A 23,571-nucleotide genomic window follows, 5' to 3' on the forward strand; every position below is an offset into this window, starting at 1 on the left:
AATTATTCTCGATTGCAACGTTTAATTGCTCGACCCGACGAGAAATGCTGAGAAATTTTAGACTGTCTCTGGATTGCGCAGGAGCGGCACTGTCCTAAGCATAAATTGTGCCGAAGAACTTGACTCGTAGTCAACTGTTCACATGTGCTGTCTTTGGCATAACGTAAGGCCCCTATATATACGAGCCGACGCATCAGCTTAGGATTAGCCATTTTGGGTCGGAGCGCGTGTTTGAGTGGTTGTCTTTCTGGCGAGTAATCACGTTTGGGAATTGTTCACTGTGAACTATTATTAGCGGCACGTGAATTGTTTGTTAAATAAAATATTATTTTTGGTCAATTTGACGAAATCCGAAACTTTGCTGTAGTAACCCTAGCAGTGCAACAATGAAAAATCCGATCCAAAATGGCTAAACTTAAGCTGATGCGTCGGCCTGTCTATATAGCGGCTATAGCATAACGTAGAGGAACTTGCAATACGAGGCACATATTTATATTCCACGACCCCAATGAGACTAAAATAACAGTGAAAGAGAACAGACGATAAGGATTATGTTCGTTTTCTTGCCGTGGGGCAAATTTAACCGAATCTTTTGCATTCGGTTCTGAAAGCACAGAAGACGTTTCGCAGGTCTCGCACGCTGAGGCAGAGGAACACGATGTCGGTGCACGTGGGGGGCAGCTTGCGCCCCACGAGGGTGAAGCAGAGGCGGCACCGCTCCAAGAGGCCCCTCCTCTCCTCGGCCAGCCGCACCCTGAAAGTGATCAGTTCGAAATAATACGGGAAGTCCCTGGCGAGAGTCTTCTGCTCGACTGCCAGAGCCTCCCGGACTCCTTTGTTCGCTATATACAGCGCCACCTGGCCGCTCGATCTCCTGGCGAGGTCGTAGTAGGACACCCTCGATCCGCCCACCCCGGTGGACTTCATCTTCTCGATCTCGGCGCGATATTCGGCGAGATGGGAGTCGCAGAACTGCTCGTACGCCCGCGAAGGGAGCCCTATCTCCTTCCAGTTGATCGCCAAGTCGCGCATCGCGTACATCTGGAGTATCACCAGCGCGCTCCCCGTGCCCACGGCTTCGTAGAGGGGGTACTTGCCCCTTCCGTTCTTCACGTGAGGGTCCGCGTAGCCAAACAGCAGCCTCTTCACTATGTGGACGTTGCCGTACGTCACGGCGTAATGTAGCGGGATGAACCCGTCCGCATCTGGGATATTGTTCTCGTAGTCCGCATCCGCCAGGAGCTCCGCCACGGCCCTCTTCTCGTAAATGAGGGCCAGGTGGAGGGGCGTCCGGCCGCGGCAGTCCGGGAGGCGGGTGTCCGCCCCGGCGGCCACCAGCTTCCTCGCCATTCGCTCGCATCCGCTCTCCGCCGCGATGTGCAGGGGCGTGTGCAGGTTCCCGTCCCTGACGTCCAGCGCTCCGTCTGCATCCGCGAGGAGCTCCGCCGCGTCCTCGTTCGAAGAGATCAGGGCGGTGTGGAGGGGCGTCCACCCCCGCTGGTCCTTGGCGCGGGGGTCGAATCCCCTGAGCAACAGCTCCCTCACTTTGTCCACGTCCCCCCTCGCTGCTGCCCAGTGCAGCTCCGTCTGCCCGTCTACGTCCGTTCCCGACGCGGCTCCGCCCCCTGGCTGACGTTTCCTGAGAAAGAAGAGAGTTCCAGATTAGCATAAGACCCTTATATATACGAGCCGACGCATCAGCGTAATGTTAGGCATAAATGCCTGTTAGCAACAACCAGGGACTGATTTACGGCAGGGCATTCGGGGCCCGGGCCACCGAAGGAAAAGGGGTACCAAATTTCTGTCATCAATTTCTTTTTTAGGGACCAGTGTTCGAGGCCTTTAACTAAAGGAAACAAAAATATTTTGTCATTTGACATTTTTTTTATTAAATGAAAGCATATTAGCTAATTGTTGTGGAGAACGTTCATTTTCGCTATTGAAAAGAATTGTCTTTTACGTACCCTCATTTCTGATGGTAAATTATCTTTATTAGCTCTGTTATCACTAGAAGGAAGTTTGACCTAAAACTTGATTTGAGGACATTATAAATGAATTTACAAGAAAACAAAGGAGAAAATATATAAAGAATCATTGATGCGCAGAAAGCACATTATGATTTACCTTTACCATTTGTATCAGTTTTTCCATCTGCGACTGTAAAACATTTTCTAACATGAAAACCGTAAAATTATTTTAGATTTACATTAAGTGATTTCTTTGCAAAACATCTTAATTATTGACTTTTTTCGTGTGAAATCGATATTTTAAAGTTTTCTTTCTATCAAAATAATATCCAACACTTACCTTCATATTTTTTGTGTGGGGGGGGGGGCACCATATCTGTCAGTGCCCGGGGCACCCAGGTGTAAATCAGTCCCTGGCAACAACAATAAAATAATCCTATCTCATCACCTCACAACAACAATAGTTAAAGAGTATGTTTTTCATTACTTACAATGTATTACCAATCATTCTGCATAACTGGGGGGAAAAACGCTTATCAGCACCAAAGAGATCAGCACTCATTCGCGTTGGTCGAATCGACCGAATGTTTGTTTCACTGTCGTTCACCTCAGCGGAACTCCGCGGTGGATGACGTCACATAGAAGCTTCTAGATGGAATCTGATGGCACGTGTGCTCAGCGGTAGCAGGGCCTGATTACTGAATAGGCCAACTAGGCCTTGGCCTAGGGCTCCCCGCTCTTTAGGGGCCCCCAAATTGCTAAAATTGCTTTACCTAACGAAAAAACGGTAATGTTTGATTACAGGGGCCCCTGAAAAAGGGTTTGGCCTAGGGCCCCTCGACGTCTTAATCGAGCCCTGAGCGGTAGCAGTGACGAGTGTCTGTGCACGTGACTCAAGATATGCTAACGACCTTGGGATATTTAAACCGCTCGCGGTTTACGTTCGTAGTCTTTGCTTATCTCTCATCGTCGTAGTTACCTACGACGTCACCTACGGCCCCTATAATGGAGGAGCCGACGCATCCGCCATTTTGGAGCAAACTTGATCCAATGCTTCGTAGCGTAAGCATTGCTGCCGATGTTTACATTTCTTTAGCATGTGTTAAATTGAGTCAAATGGGTGGTTGTTCGACTGTAAATTGTGTAAACAGCTCCAAAAAGGGATTTCGACTCTTTGGATTTCCAGCAGTAGCAGAAAGAAAATAGATATGGATAAATAATAGCCCGCGAAGTGACTGGCAGCCTGGAAACGACGCCAACTGTTTCCAAAATTTCGCCAATGTTCACCTTCGCTCTCCGACTCTCTCGTTCCCTGCTTGGGGAAGGATTGCCAATAAAGGTAGCTTTCCCTGTTGTACGCTTGCTCCAAAATGGCGGATGAGTCGGCCTCTCCAGTTATAGGGGTTCTAGTTCACTTCAGCGGAGCTCCGTAGTGGATGACGTCACATAGAAGCTTCTAGATGGAATCTGATGGCACGTGTGCTCAGCGGTAGCAGTGACGAGTGTCTGTGCACGTGACTCAAGATATGCTAACGACCTTGAGGTATTTAAACCGCTCGCGGTTTACGTTCGCAGTCTTTGCTTATCTCTCATCGTCGTAGGCGGTTGTTTCGTCGGCATTCGAATTTGCTTGCTCGCCCCTCTTAGGGTTGCCAACCCCTAAATTTAGGGGGAAAATTTTAGAATGGGATTTTTTGGGGGGATAAAATTTTTAGGGGTTTTTATTTTAGGGTTTTATTAGGTAAAAATGTTTTTCTTTTACCTATGAAAATGTTATTTTTCGATTGTTTCATACATTTTTTTTTTACTTACATATACTTTTTGAGCCTTTGTACCCATTGGTTTTGATCAGAAATGACATAAAAATGCCTTTACTCCACTCAGCAACGAAAAATAGCAATGGCTACGTGATCTTTTAATCACAATACGTGTCAAAGGATCACGTGACTTTCTGACGTCATACGACTTTATCCAATTGCATTTAGGGGTTTTTACGGGTTTTATGAGATGAGTTTAGAGGAATCATTTTTAGGAGTTGGCAACCCTGGCCCCTCTGCACTATCATGTGTTTGTAGCAGCTTATTTCCTAATGGGCGAATAGCTAGGATTCAGTTAATAACAGTCATGCAGTTTAGATTTCATCAGTTTTATGTTGGTCACCTCGTACATAGTAGCACCTAGCACGTTGTGTGCCATATTTAGTAGCTGAATGTGAGATGGAATTACTTATTACGTTTTCAGTATATTGTATCATTTACAGACTGCTTTTAGATTTACATCTTGTTGCTCAATAAACAAGTTTGAAATGATATATTAGTCTTATCCAAAACTCACTCTGCAAATATTCAAAGAAATATTGATTGGATATTATTCGATTAGAAAGTCTCCTCAACACTTGAGATCAGCCATTTTGGATCGGAGCGCGTGTTTGAGTGGTTGCCTTTTCTGGCGAGTTATCGCGTTTGGTGATTGTTCACTGTGAGCAATTACTACCAGTACGTGAATTGTTTCTTAAATAAAATATTATTTACGCCAAATTTGGCGAAATCCGAAGCTTTGTTGTGGTAACCCAAGCAGCGCAACAATAAAAAATCTGATCCAATATGGCTGGGGGATGGGGGTCTGCAGCATTGGTGGGTTGTGTTATCCCTCTGCTTTAATTTAATGCTTTTAAATTCAGTATGACATTCTATTCCCACTTGAAATGCACTCTAGAAATTCCAGAAAAATACCCAAGATAGCCATTTTTAGATCCCCTCCATTCCGAAACCCGACACACAATGTGGTGGGATGATTTACCTGTTCTTACTGCAACTAACAATTTGCAATTTTTTTTTTTTTTTTTTTTTTTTTTTTTTGTATGCTTGGGACCGACCCCTATTTTTACTGAACTACTACCCCACCTTCTGCTGCCCTTTTATTGTTATTGGGTGAAGATATTTTTCCAAGGGCTAGAGAGTTCTTGCCCATAGAGGATTAGTTTGGGTGACGCGGTTTTGGTTTGTTTGGTTGAATCGTCGTGATTGGTTAGCAGCGGAGGTGTGGATGGGGCTACAGTCCAAAACCCCAAAGAATCATTCTCAAAGCTTGCAAGCACGAACCCTAACACATGGGAAAACTTAATATTTTATTAGCAAATTGCAGAATGCTAGAGAATTTAAAATCTGTTTCACGCCCCCAATTCATTGTTTTTTTTTTCTGACTGCAACACAAAACGTTTTTTTTAAATAATCTATTTAATTGTGCACAATTTTTCTAGGGGGGGGGGGGCGCCCATAGTGACGAACCACCCATGAACATGAGTCATATGGCATTGCCCATAAATTAAAATATGCATACCAATATGAACAAAATAATGATCCCCCTTCCTGATACAAAAAGAAATTTAATTTAAATATGCATTATCATTCAAACAAAACAAAAATCTCCCCCAGTCAAGCTCCCAAAGAATAAATAAATAAATAAATAAATAAAATATGCATTACAATTCAAATAAAATAAAAATTCCCTCACCCTAAAAGGAAAAAGAATTTAATTAAAATAATCATTACACATACTAGGATTAAAATTTGAATATTTCTCTCACAAAAGAAAAAGAAAAACAGAACTTTAAATATTCTTTCATGCATACAATACAATGTTGAACTTTTAATTTCTCCATACATCAATGTAAGGCTGCTTTATAATGAGAATATAAAGCAGCTATATGAAGCATATAAAGAATATTTGTACTTCATTATCTAAGGTTTTTGTACTCAAGTTTACCGGCTTTTTTTTTTCTTCTACTAGAGTCATCAGTATAAAAAAGATCAATCTTGATAAATAACTATAACTGACATCCTGAGATATATTATTGATGTAATTGCTCTAAGTGCTTGAGATGCACAACAGCAGGTTCCCTAACCACCTATTGGGTTGCTTCAACACCCCCCCCCCCTCCCTCTGCAATGAATTTTTCAATGAGTGAGTGCTGTTTGTTTTTAATTGCTTATTTATTATTGCCAGTAAGTTATTTAAATTAAGTATGATTTGCTGTTGTTCATACATAATATACGTTGAGTTTCTATTTTTCTTCATTTTTTTCAAAAAATTATAATAATAATAATAATAAATAAATAAATAAATAAATAAAAATAAATGAATAAATAAAATAAATAAATTAATAAGTAAATAAAAAATATTTTCCACTTTTAAAATTTGAGAATTTTTTTAATTTATTTTTTTTTAAAATTTGGTTTCTTGGACAGTGGGCTCCCTCGAACTGCGGTCAGGTAGATCCTGGCCTGCCTAAAACATTCAGTTCTTTACAGTATATTACCGCAGTATGAACCACAACTCAATAACATCAAGTTGATATACAAAAAGAAAAATATTTGGGAGTAATATTTAAAATAAAAAATAAATGCAAAATTAAACTAAACTGCATGTTCCTATTCAGCCAATAATTTGATGATAGCTCAAATACGAGACCAAAAAATAAATTTATTATTTAAAAAAAATTAAAAAATGTAGAATATATTTATTACTTCAGGGCAATTCCATGGAAATGGGCACTGATGATCAATCTTTCAAAATCCTTTATTTCTCACAAATTAGGTATCATTTGGAAACTTATGAGTTGAATTAGAGTCCATGTAGGCAGGCCTGTCTGTCCCAATATGATCATAAAAAACCTTAAATTTTGCTTCTAATTAATTTCTTGATTTTTTAAAAATTTAATGTACCGTTTTATGTATCGGCAGCAAGGTAGGTAGCTTGAAAAAATCATCAATTATTTTTTAAGCACTTTTATTATACTTGGCCTGAGAGTCACGGAGTTATCTGAAGCCTAGTTTTGCTTATATCTCAGCAACTAGAGCACTTAGAGACTTCGGGATTTCACTAAATGATTAACTTAATCTTAAGGCACAACTTAACGCTATAAAACTCAATTCTAAAATAAAATTATTGTTTCAGTTTGGACGGAAAACAGCAAATTTTATGTCATTTCCCCAATAAATGTTTAAATTTAAAACCAATTTGTTACAAATTTTGTTGCCTGACAACAACATTAATAGTGATCTTAATAAAAATTTTGAATCAAGACTTCTCTGGAGCAAGCATGAAATTTATCCACTATCATTGCTTTCTGAGGGATATCTTCTATGTGAGTAAAAATTCTGTATTTAAAAACATGCCAAAGTCAAACATGCGCTTTGAAAAATATTGCTTGCCCCACCCCCCATGGTTAATGGCCTACCCCCCCCCCCAAATGCTACAAAGCAACCCTCTTCCAAAATGAGAACAAAAACCCTCTAATCCCCCCCCCCCCCCCCACTGGTGGATACCCTTGACAATGATACTCATGTGTTCAGATGTCATACATCATAACAACCCTATCACCTTACTACTACAACTTCAAACAACAGAAGTCATTTTTGACTTTGGTATTCTGCTGTAATGCAGCACAATTTCATACTGTCCCCTCTATTACATCTCATGTACCCCAGTGGCGGATCCAGCCAATTGTTTTGGGAGGGGCCATCTGAAATTTTTGAACAAACTCCGAACTCCCCAGAAATTTTATTAAAATGAAGTTTTAAAAACTCAATTTTCGGGGTATCAGGACATTAGGTGAGGGGGCGCATTTAGGAATCTGCCTTGGAAATGTTTCAAAATTTTTATTGCCGAGTAATTTTTGAAAATTAGGAAACTAAAAACGCATTTTGTTTATTTTTGATGATGTACCGAGAAAGTTCAGGTTTCAGGTGCTGGCCCCAAAATACTTTTTGAAAAAATAGCTTAGAAACCAAAATATGCTGCCATTATACATTGAGAAGTAAGAAGAGGAGGGGTGCTCTTCTAGCTCTTCAGCTGTCCATCCTAAAAATGCACCTTTAGGTAATGTTTGCTTACATTTAAGGAAGATTGAAGAGGCTTAGAATCCCTCCTTCCTGGAAATATTTTGCATTTGAGGCTCTAAAAATTCGATTTTTAACTATTTTTATACATATTTTAGAAAGGGATGGAAAATTCGTGAGCTCCTCTAAAAACCTCCTTTTAAAGCTATCATCACGATATGAACTAGGGAGGGAGGGGGCCCTATCAAAGATCGCTTGTAATTGAAATCCCAAAAAATTTCATTTAAGTTGCTTTTAAGCAAGTTAACTGATAAGGGCTGGATTAACTAGTTTCCGTTGACATTTTTGCCAAATAAAAGACTTAAAATGCAATTTTTTTGCTACATATCAAGGCATTTGTGTAAGGGCATGGGAAAAGGGGGTTCTCCCCCTAGTTTCGAAATTAAAGCCATAAGGCTCTCTTTGGTCTTGTGAACAATAGGTATACTCTGAGAACAGCAGCATTTACAGATCGTCCAAGTGTCTGTAGTTGGAATCAAGAAATGATGTAAAAGATAGAGAAAAATTTTGGAAATAAAAGTTTTGTTTTCAGGGTAGTGACATAATTTATCTATCAATTAAGGCCTATGCTTCTTTTTCAGTATAACACATGTGTTAAATTTTGTTATCTTCTCATAATATACTTTTTTTTCTTTTTTTTTTTCTTAAAAACATTCCTACGATCACAAGGCTTTGGGAGGGGCCATGGCCCCCCTCTAGATCCGCCCCTGATGTACCCTCTGTTACACTTTATTTTTTACATTTATATAAAATGAGGTTTTGGTTTAAGCATTTCTATGGAAGATATTATTACAGTAGGCCCTGGTTTTACGCGGGGGTTACGTTGCACGGAAATGATGCGTAAACCGAAACCACGTAAATTGAGACCTAATAGTAGTGTTAAAATCAGGGTTGGCCAGATTGGACCCAATTGGGTTGGAACCAATGGGTTTTTTGAAAAAAACCCATTTAAAAAAAACCACTATTTAGCCCACTTTTGGGTTTTTTAAATTTTCCAAGAAGTTTTTAAAAAATTAATTAATTTAAATACTTTTACAATTTAAACTTCTTTTTTATTTGTTCTTCACCACAGCCAATGAACATAAAAAATGAATTTTGAACTTTAATCAGGGTTGGCCGAATTGGACCCAATTGGGTTGGACCCAATGGGTTTTTTGAAAAAAAAAACCATTTAAAAAAACCCACTACTTAGCCCACTTTTGGGTTTTTTTAAATTTTCCAAGAAGTTTTAAAAAAATTAATTAATTTAAATACTTTTACAATTTAAACTTCTTTTTTATTTGTTCTTCGCCACAGCCAATGAACATAAAAAATGAATTTTGAACTTTAATCAGGGTTGGCCGAATTGGACCCAATTGGGTTGGACCCAATGGGTTTTTTGAAAAAACCCATTAAGAAAAAACCCACTTAGCCCACTTTTGGGTTTTTTTAAATTTTCCAAGAAGTTTTAAAAAAATTAATTAATTTAAATACTTTTACAATTTAAACTTCTTTTTTATTTGTTCTTCACCACAGCCAATGGACATAAAAAATGAATTTTGAACTTTAATAGTATTTCTTCACTTTTAACGGCATTAAAAAAATACTTCAAAGATTTTAAATAAATGTATTTAACTTTTTTCTTTAACTGGTCAGTAAATAACTCAAATTATCTTGACTATGTCCTGTCCCGTCTGATTTTCTCAACATTTGTAGATTGTACTGAGGAAACTACTCTAGTCGAAAGGCTTTCGTGTGAAATGTTTTCTGGAAACCAACACGTCACGAATCTCGATTAAACAAGGTATATTTTTTAGAAATTTACAGGTTTCACGAACGGTCGAACAGAATAAGATGTACAATATTTTCATTATCTTACAAAAAAGTTTAATATTTCTTACTCTGTACACAGAAATAGAAAAACAGGCAACATAAAATTCAAAGAAATGTCTTGATTAAGCTGGAATTCAGTAAAAAGGGATTTAAACTAATTGAGGTTCTACAGTAGTTTTGCATAACAAAATGAAATACAATAAAGTAAAATGCAAAAAAAGAAAAAAAAATGTAGTAATTACAAACAGACAGATTTCATCACTCGAGAAGTAACTTTGACTTAACTGTTGGTAATCATGGAAACTAAAAAATCTGAAACTTCACCATTCTTGGGTTTCCTCGTCTTTCATACTTTTCTTCAGAAGACGCTGAATTTCCAGCTTTGACAATATTTTTGCTTTGTCCATATATTTACGCTACAATATGCTACAAGTACCCCACATTTTTCCTAAGAAAAGACAAAAAAAACCCACATTTCTTTTAAAAAACCCAGTTTAAGTTGGGTTTTTTTGGGTTTTATTTAAAAAAACCCAAAAAACCCTGGGTCCATGGGCTTTTTTTAAAAAACCCGGGTTTTTGCCAACCCTGGTTAAAATAGGGATTTAGTTCCATAGATAAAAAAAATACTTCATTCTAGTGATGACTCATTGTATAATAAGCTTAATGTATACCTATATCAACTTTTATGCACAACATGCATAAAGAAAACATAAATCAATTCCGTGTTCTGTTCATAAAAAGGAGCTGGGGCTATGATTGTCTTTTGGCAGTCATTAAGAATCTTTCTCTGTAATCCTTTGCAGAGCATTATAACGCATCCATGACGACTTGCGTCATTTCCATGATAGAATCTTCCTTCACTAACAAATCAGAAAGATAACTTCTTTTGTCTAGGAATGGCTCAAAATTTTCAAAGTGAACGTTTTCAGTTGTGTGTCACCGATGTCGGTATCCTCGTTGGTTTCGGCCTCCTTTGTCACTCCTAAAAGCTTCTTCCAGTGAGTTCTGAACTGTGGTGAGTTTAATAACTTTGCTTTTGGAAAAAGCTCTTCTTCCAGTGTGTTCTGAACTGTGGTGAGTTTAATAACTTTGCTTTTGGAAAAAGCTCTTCTTCCAGTGTGTTCTGAACTGTGGCGAGTTTAATAACTTTGCTTTTGGAAAGAGCTCTTCTTTCAGTGTGTTCTGAACTGTGGTGAGTTTAATAACTTTGCTTTTGGAAAGAGCTCTTCTTTCAGTGTGTTCTGAACTGTGGTGAGTTTAATAACTTTGCTTTTGGAAAGAGCTCTTCTTCCAGTGTGTTCTGAACTGTGGTGAGTTTAATAACTTTGCTTTTGGAAAAAGCTCTTCTTCCAGTGTGTTCTGAACTGTGGCGAGTTTAATAACTTTGCTTTTGGAAAAAGCTCTTCTTCCAGTGTGTTCTGAACTGTGGCGAGTTTAATAACTTTGCTTTTGGAAAGAGCTCTTCTTCCAGTGTGTTCTGAACTGTGGTGAGTTTAATAACTTTACTTCTGGAAAGAGCTCTGGAACCAATCACATAAAATGTCTCCAATACCCTAGGCTCGATGATTAGCAGGCCAAAATGCAGTTTATTACGTAATATCTTCTGCAATCTTTTGGAGTTTGGATTTTGAAAGAGGGGAAAATTTATCTGTTCGCAGAGCCACATCCGCGTAAAACCGAAATTCATCCGCGTAAAATAAAATAAAGGTGTCAAATCTTAAACCGCGTATAATCGAAACCGCGTAAAAAGAGTTTCTACTGTACTTTGAACTATTTTGATTTAGAAAAAAAAAATTATATTTTTTTAAAGAACTCCAGTTCACAGACTTTTACATAAATTGTAGTGCTCGTCAAATTGTGTTGACATCTTCTGTCCCCTCGGTTGCATACCCATTTAATTTAATTACCCAGGTTAAACGAGAAAGGAATTTCAATTTTAGGTGAATTTATTGAGCATTGTTCTTTAAAATGTCAGATGTCTGAATTTTTTGTCTTAGATTTATGATTTTTTTTAAAACAAAATATGTGTCTGGTATCCCCTCTGTTATGTTTGGAACTCACCACCGACATCAGGTGTGATATTTCCATGTTGATAAGGCCAGTAGAATGATGATTGTTAGTTAGATTAATTTGCACCTATTAATAAATAACGTTCTGAAAATTTCAGTTTTTTTTTTTTTTTTCAGTACTTAAATAAGATTTAAAGCAGAGTTGGGTTCTGGACTGTCCAAAACTGGTTTAGGACAGGACAGGTGGTTTTTACCGTCCTAAACTGTCCAAAAGTGTCCAAAACTTGTCTTAAACTGTCCAAAATTATGCTAAAGCTAAAGGGGTGTAATCTAACCAAGTCCTATTTACTACAATATTGGTAATATGCATGAGTGTAGATTGAGATTTAATTAATGAGTATTTGATAATATTTTCCTCCAAAATCTTCATTTAAAAAATATCTTTAAAAAAATTACTGATGTATACCGTATTACATAAAAACTTCTTTATGTAACAGTTGATAGAGCTATGAAAGGAAATTTGCAACACTAGCAGGACAACTAATTTCAGCTCCATTATAACTCAAAGAAATGTTATTAAATGTACAGTAATTTGGTGAAAAAAAAAGCTTTTTTTTAATGATTTGTGCAAATAAGTTTTACATGATGTTTTAACGAAAAATATTTTTTAAATCATAGATTAAAGAACATGAAATTGAGGATTAAGCATTTATATTTTAAAACTTGTGCTATTCTTTTTTTATTTCATATTTTGAATATAATACATTCAGTAACTGCAAAAAATTGTAATTTATTGGTATTGTATTTCAGTCATTAATTGCACTATATTTTGAACCCTTTTTTTTTTTTTTTTTGCACACATGCATTAATGTTGAAAAATTTGTTTTATGGAAGAAAAAAAAAAAAAAACCATGGATACAAACTGAAATTTTCAATGAAGAATTTAAATTTTTACTTAACTCGATTAAAATTAGCTGTATAAATAAGTTACATGTATATTTATACTTAAATTTTCCCATTGAATAAATATATTAAATAGGCAGTCAAAAAAAAAAAAACTTTGATATTTTGTTCTGTCAAGAATTCAACTTCTATGTAACTAGATTAAAATAAGCTGCATAAATATGTTAAATGTTCACATTGAATAAATGTTCAATATAAAACATCACTTTGATAAATTTCATTCTGTGTTTAATGTTTTCTCACAGAATGCAATTTTTCTAAAAATATAGTTTGGGAAACTTTCGGACAGTTTTGGACACAAGGGTTTTGGACAGGACGGTAAAAACCCGGGTTTTTACCGTAGTGTCCAAAACCTTGCCAACCCTGATTTAAAGTGATTCTAAAATTAACGTACATCAACTAAACAGAATTTTGCCATAATTGCTCCACAAAAGCTATTAAAATTGGCAGAAAGTGCAGTCAATATTTAAAAAAAGAAAAAAAAAAAACATAAAACTAAATCCATCTTTCGTTTTGTATGTATAAAAACCATTTTCAGTCATTTTTCACAAAAAAATTGAGATTACGAAACAGAAGATATTTTATTTAGAGAGATAACTCTTTTTTTTTTTTTTTTAATTCTTCAAGCCTCATTTTAGAAGATAAAATCAACTTAAAATGAATTAGGGAGTGTTCCAGTCATCCCTCAAACTTCGGGTAAAGTTCATATTGGGCAGCTTTTTAAGAGAATGCTGCAAAAAGCACACAAATATGACTTTTTCCAATGAGACACTTGCAAATTAACAATTTTCTACAAAATAGGGAAAAGAAATCTTGGAATAATTTTTTTCTTTTTTGGATGAAAGGTAGCCTATGTTCTATTCTGCACCCCTGACAATGTGTATACAAAATTTTGAGATGGAGAGCAGTTAAGACATGAAAGAATTACAAACAAACAAACAAAGCCACTTCTGCATTTGTAATATTAGTAAGGATAATAGTGGATGAGTTGATCGGATTTTTTTCGGATGTTTTTTCATTCATAAGCTCATTTCTTTTGCATTGCAAAAGGCGTTCCCTGTAATGCCGAAACACTTGTCTGCCGTAATTTGCAATTTCTGCTATCTGATGTTGTTATTTCTTATTTTACATAACATTGGATGGTCTGAAAAATAGAGTGGAAATGAAAAGGCTGACCACAACTGGGAACTTGCACGAATAGTTTGGATTTCTGCTACAGAAAACCTTAACTTATGAATTACAATTTTACATTGGCAATATGGAGAGAAAACGGAACAAGTTATTTGGCCAAGAGCAGGTAAATGGCAGTATCCGCAAAAATGTGTCTCTGAGATATTTCAAGAAATGTCTTTTGGATTTGATAGTAACAATAGGAAAATGTTGGAATTAGACGTCCCCCCCCCCTTTTTTTTTAGCGAACACCAAATAAGCCAGCTTGTACAATAAAGCTAACGTACAATAGATGAAAAAAAAATGCAAAAAAAAAAAAGGAAAAAATTTGTAGTTACTGCCTTATAACTGCAGACGGCATTATTTTCCAGTGAACAACAATTGCAAAGCAAAAATTTTCAGCCATATTCTCCAAACCACATGAATGCACTTTTTGGCAGAATCAAAAATTGGCATTTGCACAGAACAAGTTCTGAGAATGTATTGTTTTTTAGGGAAATAACTTATTTTTGATGCAAAATCGGCCTTAATATGTTCTAATTTAGGAAGAAATAAAACAAAATACTATTTTTTAAAAAAAAATTGGGAATTTCAAGAAGCTAAAAATCAGGTCAAAATATTTTTGATCAGGAAAATTGGAAATATCAGGACAACTACGAACTCTGCACATTTACAATTAGAACAAGTTAAAAATCCTCTTGCCCCCCTGAGGAAAAAAGAATTCGGTTAAAAATAAGTATTACAATTTGACCAAAATGTTCAGGACCAGACTTAGATAAAATGGAAAGCTTTCTGCAAACATAAATCCTAACTGAAAAATTTTCTGCAAATAATTATTTTGCCTAACTCACCCTTGAATAAAGACTTAAATTTATATTCAAACATGAAAAAGGCCAAAAAAAAAGTGCTAAAAACAATCATTTAATTTTTCTTACAATAACATATAGTTTGTGCTTATTTTTCACCAACTGAAGAAAACTGCCAAAACCATTATTTTTTTCACACGTGTGCCTTAAAAGGCTTTTGGAGAAAGGCTTCAACAGAAGTAAACTGGGATTTTTTAAAAAAATTCCCTTAAAAAAAATTTTTTTAATTTTATTTTTTATTTACGTTAGCAGTTTGAAAAAAAATTTTGCAGCGCCAAAATTTTCTGTGAACGCCCTTCGTGCGTTTGTCTAATTATGCAAGACTGCCCAGGACATTATTCATGCTTAACTTGAAAGAACGGCATAATTGAAATTCAACAAGATTAAATGATCAGACAGAGAAGGGGGGGGAGGACTGAGCTTTTTGCTCCCCATTCATCAACTGACAGCAACACTGGATGGTTCATCAACAGAAATTTTACCTGGAAACTTCTCCGTCGTCAACCTGGCGTTTAGAACAAGAAGCTGTTGTCAGCGACAGACCATTGGTTCCAGCAGAGGATCCCTGGAAAATACAGATCAGGTTATTTCATGCATAATTTCTGCATAATCAAAGTTCTTTGGTTAATCCACATATTAATATTTCATTAATAAAATAAAGCCAGAGTAAAAAATGCTGCTATTTCAGTGTTTTTGACTAGAGATGCAACGAATATTCCACGTCAGGGAAATACCTGGTTTTAGCTTTTCTCCTAGGGCATTTTAGGAGGGCACTGTGCCCTTCCCTCTTTTCTACATTTTTCAATGTGCCCTCTTAGCACTTTTAAAGTTTTCAGAAAACTTTATCAAAAAAGCAAGTTTTATTTGCATTTAAACATATTTGTTTCATTTTGTTTATGTTGAATATAATTCTGAATTTTTAATGTTTTTAACGTAATCATCTAAACCTGGGGTATGCCCTGTAAATCTTCTAAACATTATAGCTGGCGGACCATTTTCATGGACCCTAATTCAGGGCAGACCATTTTCGTAAGAGTATATAGATACTTGTAGTTTGCAGTTAATTGAACTTAAATTAACCATTACTAAATAGAGGGGAACATCCCTATTTAAAAAATGCACTATCATAACTTTGAAAAATTAAACCGCTATGATAAAAATAAAATTCAACAGGCAGAAATCAATGGGTAACAAAACGATTAAAATTGAAAATTGAGCATCAAATTAATGAGAAAAGTGGGAATGTCTTAATTGGCAGAATTTTTGTATATTGGGATTAATTTTTGATAGTTGGAGTCGAATATCAGGTTCAGCATCTAGCCTGCTTCGGTATTTAGCTTTGCTGGTTGCATACGATGGAAACACGAATTCGCACATGTAAGTTGTGGAAAATGGAAGAACACACTTTGCTTTTAATACAAGGGGTTGATTTTTTTTTTCTTCAGACTAAGCCAAAAGTTGGAGAAATTATCCTGGAAGATAGATTTCAGGGTTCAGCCTGAAGTACATTCACATGACGACAGACTGCATGGTTTTGACGAAGCAGAAACCTGTTTGAATGACCTGGAAAGCGCTGTTCTAACTAAACATCATAGCTGCCAACATGTAAACTTAAAAAATCTTACAGTGTATGCAGTGGCTATTTCTACGCTTTTTTGACCATTATAAAGAAAAGTATTAAAATTTAAAGTATCATAACATTTTTAAATCCTTGATCCGTGCTTTTATAAGCAAAAAAAAATCAATAAATTTTTAAAATAAGTAAATAAATAAACTTTCATTTCTTTGAACTTAAACTTTTAAAAGTTGCTGACTTTGTAGCTTTCGAAAATTGTCTATCAACACAACTTGTTTGAAATAATAGTTTTTCAGTAAGTTCCCACAGATTAAAATGTTCTCAATGTTGTTATCCGATAAAAAAAAAGTGGGCAGTTCTTATATAAATCTGCCATAAGACCGTACAAAACGTCAGAAAATCTTACAATGTACGACTAAATCGTACAAGTTGGCAGCAATGAAACATTAAAATGATTCTTAGTAGCTATTTAAAAAAAATGATAACTATTCAGAAATACTTGGATTTTCTATTATGGTTATAGAATTAACTTACTATTCGACCTCGGCAGAATGCTGCCCAAAAAAGTACACGTTCAAAGTTTTATACATTTTTTTAATAGTTTTAAACGTTGTTAAAAGTTACTTTAGCAAATTTTGTTCAACAGTGCCATTCAAGATACCTACAACAATCAAGTCTTCGGAGTTACCTTTATATAATTAGACTCTTTCTCTTGGAATAACTTCAGAAACTAAATTTGCAAGATGCAATGCTGTGCCGAATCATTTCAGAGAATTAGAATTTTTCTTTTTTTTACTTATTTGAAAAGTTTTATGAAATGATGCCTATAATACAAAAATGGTTGTTATTTTGCTGATGATCTTTGAGAACTGTTGCTAGGGTAGTATTTGCTTTTTGGTAATTTTTCCGCCCAATATTTTAAAAGTTTAAACCAAAGTTAGCAAATGTTTTAAAATTAGCTCCAAATAATTTTTAAAAAAATCTTTTATAATGCATATTAAACGGTTAACACTCAGTCTTGATTGCGACCTAATATTCGGTGCTTGGTCGAATCACTATTTGTTGCACCACAATTTTTGACAGAAAATTGCAGAGTGAAAATGCTTCTTATTTATAGCTGCCCTACGACGTATCAAAATGCATCTTGACTGGAGCTTTAGTTAGAGTCATAGACGCGGTTCATGTGGGGGGGGGGGGGGGCAAGTGCACCTTACTTTTGAAAGTAAAAGGGCTTTGACCCTCCACTGTTAAAAGTTCTCAATTAAGTGTTGATTAAAACAGGGGTGCCTATCCCCCCCCAAAGTTCAATGGCGCAAATTATCCCCTAAAATTTATCTCAACCCCCTTTCCCTTTTTTATTTTTGTCTCTTTTTTATTTTATTAATTTTTTAAAAATATTTTTATTTAATTATTTTTTTTTAATCTTTTCTTTTAAATTTATTTTTAAAACATTTTTATGTATTTAATTTTTTTTTTTTTTAAACATTTTTATTTATTTATTTTTAATTATTATTATTTTATTTGAAAAGTTCTGTGATATGCCAATGAAGCACACATAAACAAAATAAATCAAGGAAATACAATATAAACAGAAAAAAGTAAAATAAAACGAGCTGCTGTATGTGATTCAATAGTTTACTCTCTAAATATCACCAACAATGGCCAAATTAAAACCAGATTCAAAAAAAAAAAATTTTACATCGCCAAATTTGTCGCCAAGACGACTGGCGATATATCATCTTGTGTCCGCCAAATTATAACACCACTTGAGTTTACATCGAAATTAACAAAGATTTCCCTCCAAAAAGGGGCAAAAGGCCCCCTTTGGAGCATCCGAATGCAACCAAAAGGGGAGGTGCACAACTAGACCCCACTAAGAGTATAAGTACCAAATTTTAACTTTCTAGGACAATCCGTTCTTGAGTTATGCGACATACATACACACATACATACGTACATACAGACGTCACGAGAAAATTCGTTGTAATTAACTCGGGGATCGTGAAAATGGATATTTCTGGTGTCTGTACGTTCCTAGGCACATATCCACGTGTGGTCGGGTTGACAAAAAAACTCAACATTCATTCGGGGGTGAGCAAAATGGAAATGAAGGCCGATTTTTGGGTGAAAATTTTTTTGCGAATACAATACTTCCTTTTTTGTAAAAGGAAGTAAAAAATAAATCAATATATAAATTTAAATAAAGTTTTGTCTTACTAAGTGGGTGTTTTACTCGTTTCCCGTGTCAAATTAAATTTGAACTTTGAATTAGAAAGAGGCCATCTGTCTCAACACTTCAGGCAGAGCCACAAATTTTGTAGAGAAGGTCATTTACCTCAAAATGGCATTAAAATTCAATTGTCCAGTTCAAAAAAAAAAAGAGCCAGCTTCAGGGGTGATGCTCACCTACCCCCCCCCCCCCTTAGGAGCACCAGTCGCCTACGAGCCTGGTGGATACTGTTATCGCAAATGTTTGACTTGCTGTTGCAATAAAAACAAGAATAAATTCAAGATTGATTGACATCTTTGTTACTATTGCACTTAGACAATACAAAGAAAAAAAAATTATCTTCGATAATATTTAAAGCTACAAAATATGCAAAATGCTTAAATAGGTTTTGTAGTTAAATATTGGCAAGAAAATACTAGGATGAACTTGACCTAACGATGCAAAATTTGTTATCCATGTAAATGGTCCCTGGTGGTAATCCAGTGAAAAATATTTGCCCATTTCTCCTTTCCCTTCAAATCCCTTACGAGAAATTAAAAGTCCACACAGAAAAGGTCAACGAATTAAAGTAATTGTTTGACATCTGCCAACTTTTAGAGGCATTAACGCAAAATCACGGTACGCCTTTCAAGAGAGCCAACTGATCCCTCAGCTGCTACAGAGCAGCTTTCAGCAGTAAGACAAAACTTTATTTATTTAAATTTATATATTGATTTATTTTTTACAAAAAAGGAAGTATTGTATTCGCAAAAAAAAATTTTCACCCAAAAATCGGCCTTAACTTCCATTTTGCTCACCCCCGAATGAATGTTGAGTTTATTTTTCAACCTGACCACACGTGGATATGTGCCTAGAAACGTACAGACACCCAAAATATCCATTTTGACGATCCCCGAGTTAATTACAATGAGTTTTCTCGTGACGTCTGTATGTAAGTATGTATGTGTGTATGTATGTCGCACAACTCGAGAACGGAATGTCCTAGAAAGTTGAAATTTGGTACTTAGACTCTTAGGGGTCTAGTTGTGCACCTCCCTTTTTGGTTGCATTCGGATGCTCCAAAGGGGGCCTTTTGCCCCTTTTTGGAGGGAAATCATGGTTAATTTCTATGTAAACTCAAGTGGCGTTATAATTTGGCGGACGCTTGGCGATATATCGGCAGTCATCTTGGCGACAAATTTGGCGATGTAAAAATTTTTTTTTTTGACATTTAACAAGATCGAAAACCCCCCCAAGAAATTTCAGTGGTGTAGTCTATGCATTAAACTGGGGCCTGATTATTGAATAAGACAACTAGGACTATTGTTTTTTGAATTATATTATTAACAAGGGTACAATATTTAAAAATTATAATAAATGACATCACGAAAAGCCATTAGGGGATGCACCAAATATTCCTTTTTCATTCGGTATCACAGTTTATTCAGCAGATGAACCAAATTTTCGATACGGCAGAATACGTTTTTTTTTAAATACAATGAAATAAAGTTATAGTCTGCTACCACTATCATAGTACAAAAATAATTCAAACTGTTACCTGATAATATCACATGCAAAGCAGGGTTCATGTTTTTTTTTAATCAAAAAAGTCGGATTTTTTTTTTATTTAAATCGGATTTTTTTTTTTTGATTAAAATCAGATTCTTTTGAAATGTTAAAAAATTTGTAGATATTAATTACTTTACATTGAAAACAAAAAACATTTCATACAACAATCCATTTGTTGAATCCATTCAACTTACTTTTAAAATTAAGATAACTATTCATTAATATTTTAAGATTTATAAATATGTTATAATGCTTTAGATAAGATGTGATTTTGTTTTATGCTTTGCTTAAAGATAAGGTTTTCATTATCATGTACGTTTTTAGTATAAAATAATATGTTGAACAATTACTTTTTTGAGCTACATTAGTCATGGTGTGTAAGAAAAACTCCAATTTTTTTATTTTGTTGTAAACTGTAATTTTAGAGTGAAAATCTGTTACACACAAAAATAGGGATCTATGTAACTGATAACATTATCACATGCAAAGTAATTTCAATGTAAAAGTAATTTTCATGCAATTAATTTAGCACCAGTAAGAAGTACTAGTTCATTTAGAAATACATTTTCATTACATTTACATACCTGAAAGAAAAACTATTTCCAGGTGTGTTGTTAATTTAAAGTAATACGGAAACATTTTGATTACCTTAGATTTAGTTTTATTTTTAGAGAAAAAGAACTAAACAAAAATAGCCAAACTTACGGGGTTCATCTTGCTTTCGTGGATATTTTACTAGTTTCTGTATAACACTAAATTAAGTCCTTTTTATATGTATCCTGAAAAAAGAACAGTAAACAATATAAATTTAAATATATATAATTATGGTAATCAGTGGCAGCGATTTGGGGGGGGGGGGGGGGTGTGCAACTTCACCCCTCTTTTTATGGTCCATATATTTATTATATTTTCCAATTTAGAAACCAAAACTGAAAATTGTAAAAAAAGCATAAATGTCAAAATTTTCAGTACATAATTATTTGTTTTACTTTGTATAATTATTTGCTTATGAAACATTATTTGGCACAAGCTGCAACTTTGAATTAATGCATTCATTGTTTAGATATTAGTAAATCAATTGTTTTACTTTAACAAGCTATACTTGTTCAATGAAATGATTACCAAGTGTTTGACACCTCAAAATACCTTAGGGTAAGTAATGTAAGTCTAATTCATGTCTAAGTAGTTCTTTAGGGAAAGTAATTGTGTACAAAATTTATTGAAATCTGAACAAAAACCTGAATTAAGTTGTTTGATTTACATTAATTACCACTCATCTACGCTCTAAACCAGCCCTAGCAAAAGGTAGTACTTAGTTTTTTCTCTTTTTCTTTTTTTGCGACTGCTAAAAGTCCTATGGTTTTTAGTTTTTTTTTTTTGCCACCCCCCCCCCCCCTCACTTTTCAGTCCTAATGGCCGCCTCAGATGGTAATGCATTTATCATTAGAGCTGTATCAAATATTGAAAACACTGCCTACTCAACAAACCGAATATTTTGTTCAGTCGAACAGGGCTGCAGAGAGCCAAGGCAGGCCTCTAGTCAGTAATGTCACTGGGCCCCTCCCCCCCCCCCCCCAAAAAAAGAAAAGGAGCAAAAGAAGAAAAAAAAGGGGGATAACAAAAAAAAAACAAGTGGGGGAAAAAAGAAAAAAAATCAAAACTGCTTACTAGAAAACAATTATCTGTATTTTAAGTGCCACAACGGTAAATACCAAAAGAGTAAATTTTACTCAATCTTTTCTCTAATTCGAAGTCCCCCCCCCCCTTTTTTTTCTTTTGTCTTTTTTTCCTTTCTTTCTTTCTTTTTTTTTGCCTCAATGTTGCCGGGCCCCTCCAAGGCCCAGGCCCCTATTATTGTCGGGCCTGTAGCCAAATACTTTAATGTTTGACAACCAAACATCAGTCAAATCAACTTAAATGCAAAAGAAAACTCAGATGTTAAACTATTAGTTATGGTAAGGTCTCGAAAATCTGAGGTAATTGAGGTTCCTGCTAACGTCAGATGACTGAAAACTCAAATTATCTGAAAATTCTTCGTGATTAAAGTTGCACTACTCGATGGTTAAACAATTTTCAGCAAGAGGAAATCTTAGCTGTTTCTAAAAAATGTTTCAATAATGACTATTTGGCAATAATGTAAGTTATTGAGTTGGTGACAAGTTTCTCAGTTTTTGACGTCTTCGAATTAAACAGAACTTAGAGCTTTCCACTCAGATTAGAAATTTGAGACTTGACTCATTTTGCTATTCAATCAGCTACTAAAGATAAAAAGAAGACAGAAAATTATTTGAATAAATTGCCTGGCGATATTTCAAGCAACTTGGGTTTGTATATGTGCAAGATTATTTATCAATAACATTACATACATTATAACCATTATTATCAGTTATTAAATAAAATACATCAGGAAAAAAATTCATTACCAACTAAAATTTGAGAGATTTTTATCCTTTTCTGTTCGATAGAGTAAAAAATTGACTGCACAAACTTTTAACACCAAATTCACCAGTACTTAGCAAGCGAAAGTTAATAATAAAAAGATAGCGTCACTTCTTGGCATCAATGAACGAGACTCAAAAACGGCCGAAATGCGAAATCAAAAGGCAACTTTATAGAGAATTTTAATATACCCAATTTCGTACAACACAAACAAATCGGAAAATAAATGTTCTAGTTTTGTGGGGGGAAAAAATGAACCAAAAACAAACCTTAGGAATTTAAAATGATTACTTGACGTTGATCACTTTCGAGAGCCACCGCCAACCGCCAATGTTCCTTTGTCTCTTTGTCTTCGCGACAAGCTTCAAGCAAAACCAAAACCGGTTTTTCGTCTCTCATGTCGTAATCAACTCGTAACGCTGGCGCCATGGAGTCTATAAGCTTATTTCTGTTACATTATATTAAGCGGTGCGGTTAAAAAATACAATAGATTTCTACGGAAGATCTCTCCTCTTCAATACTGAGGCAACAGAAAGTGCGACTGAGAGAGTAGTAAGAACTAGGGTCAACATAGGGTCAGGCCCGGATCTGCGTACCCGCAGTGCAGTGGGGCCACATCCTTAATGGGCCCAACTGCCCAAGAAACTGAAAAAAAAAAAAAAAAAAAAACTAGCAGTAGGACTTATTAACGTTGCAAATACACACTGCTGGCCTCTAGGAAGGAACCCCACAAACTTTGTTGCAGGGGGACCCAAAATTTACAGTTCCGTTGCTGCATAGGGTCAGGGCCGGATTACTAAATAGGCAATGTAGGCAGTTGCCTAGGGGCCCCGAGGTTCTGAGGGGCCCCGGAGAAATCTTAAAGTTGAAAATATGTAAGAAAAAAGTTCATTTCGACCGAAAAAAAAAAAGAAAAAATAATAGTTTAAAAAACTAAAAAAAAACACGCTTTCGTAGCAAAATGAACTAAAAAGTGAAAAATAATCTTTGGATGATAGTAGTTGACCAATCACTTAATTTTAATGTAATACAAAAAAGCGTGGGGTGCTGTCTACTAACATTTATCAAATGGTGGAAATTCAAGACAACTG

The 23,571-nt window shown here is 35.3% G+C and overlaps 1 protein-coding gene across 1 annotated transcript; it reads right to left on the reverse strand.

Annotated features, from left to right (window-relative positions):
• Positions 1-579: 579 nt before the first annotated feature.
• LOC129226170 (ankyrin repeat and protein kinase domain-containing protein 1-like) lies at positions 580-22,909 on the reverse strand. Its single transcript, XM_054860771.1, has 3 exons — positions 22,772-22,909; positions 15,170-15,252; positions 580-1,639 (listed from the first exon to the last, which is right to left on the reverse strand). Exons 1-3 carry the CDS (start codon positions 22,907-22,909, stop codon positions 580-582), a joined length of 1,281 nt encoding a protein of 426 aa, XP_054716746.1.
• Positions 22,910-23,571: the final 662 nt, after the last annotated feature.

The sequence above is a fragment of the Uloborus diversus genome, chromosome 7, assembly GCF_026930045.1.
Source record: "Uloborus diversus isolate 005 chromosome 7, Udiv.v.3.1, whole genome shotgun sequence".
Lineage (NCBI taxonomy): Eukaryota > Metazoa > Arthropoda > Arachnida > Araneae > Uloboridae > Uloborus > Uloborus diversus.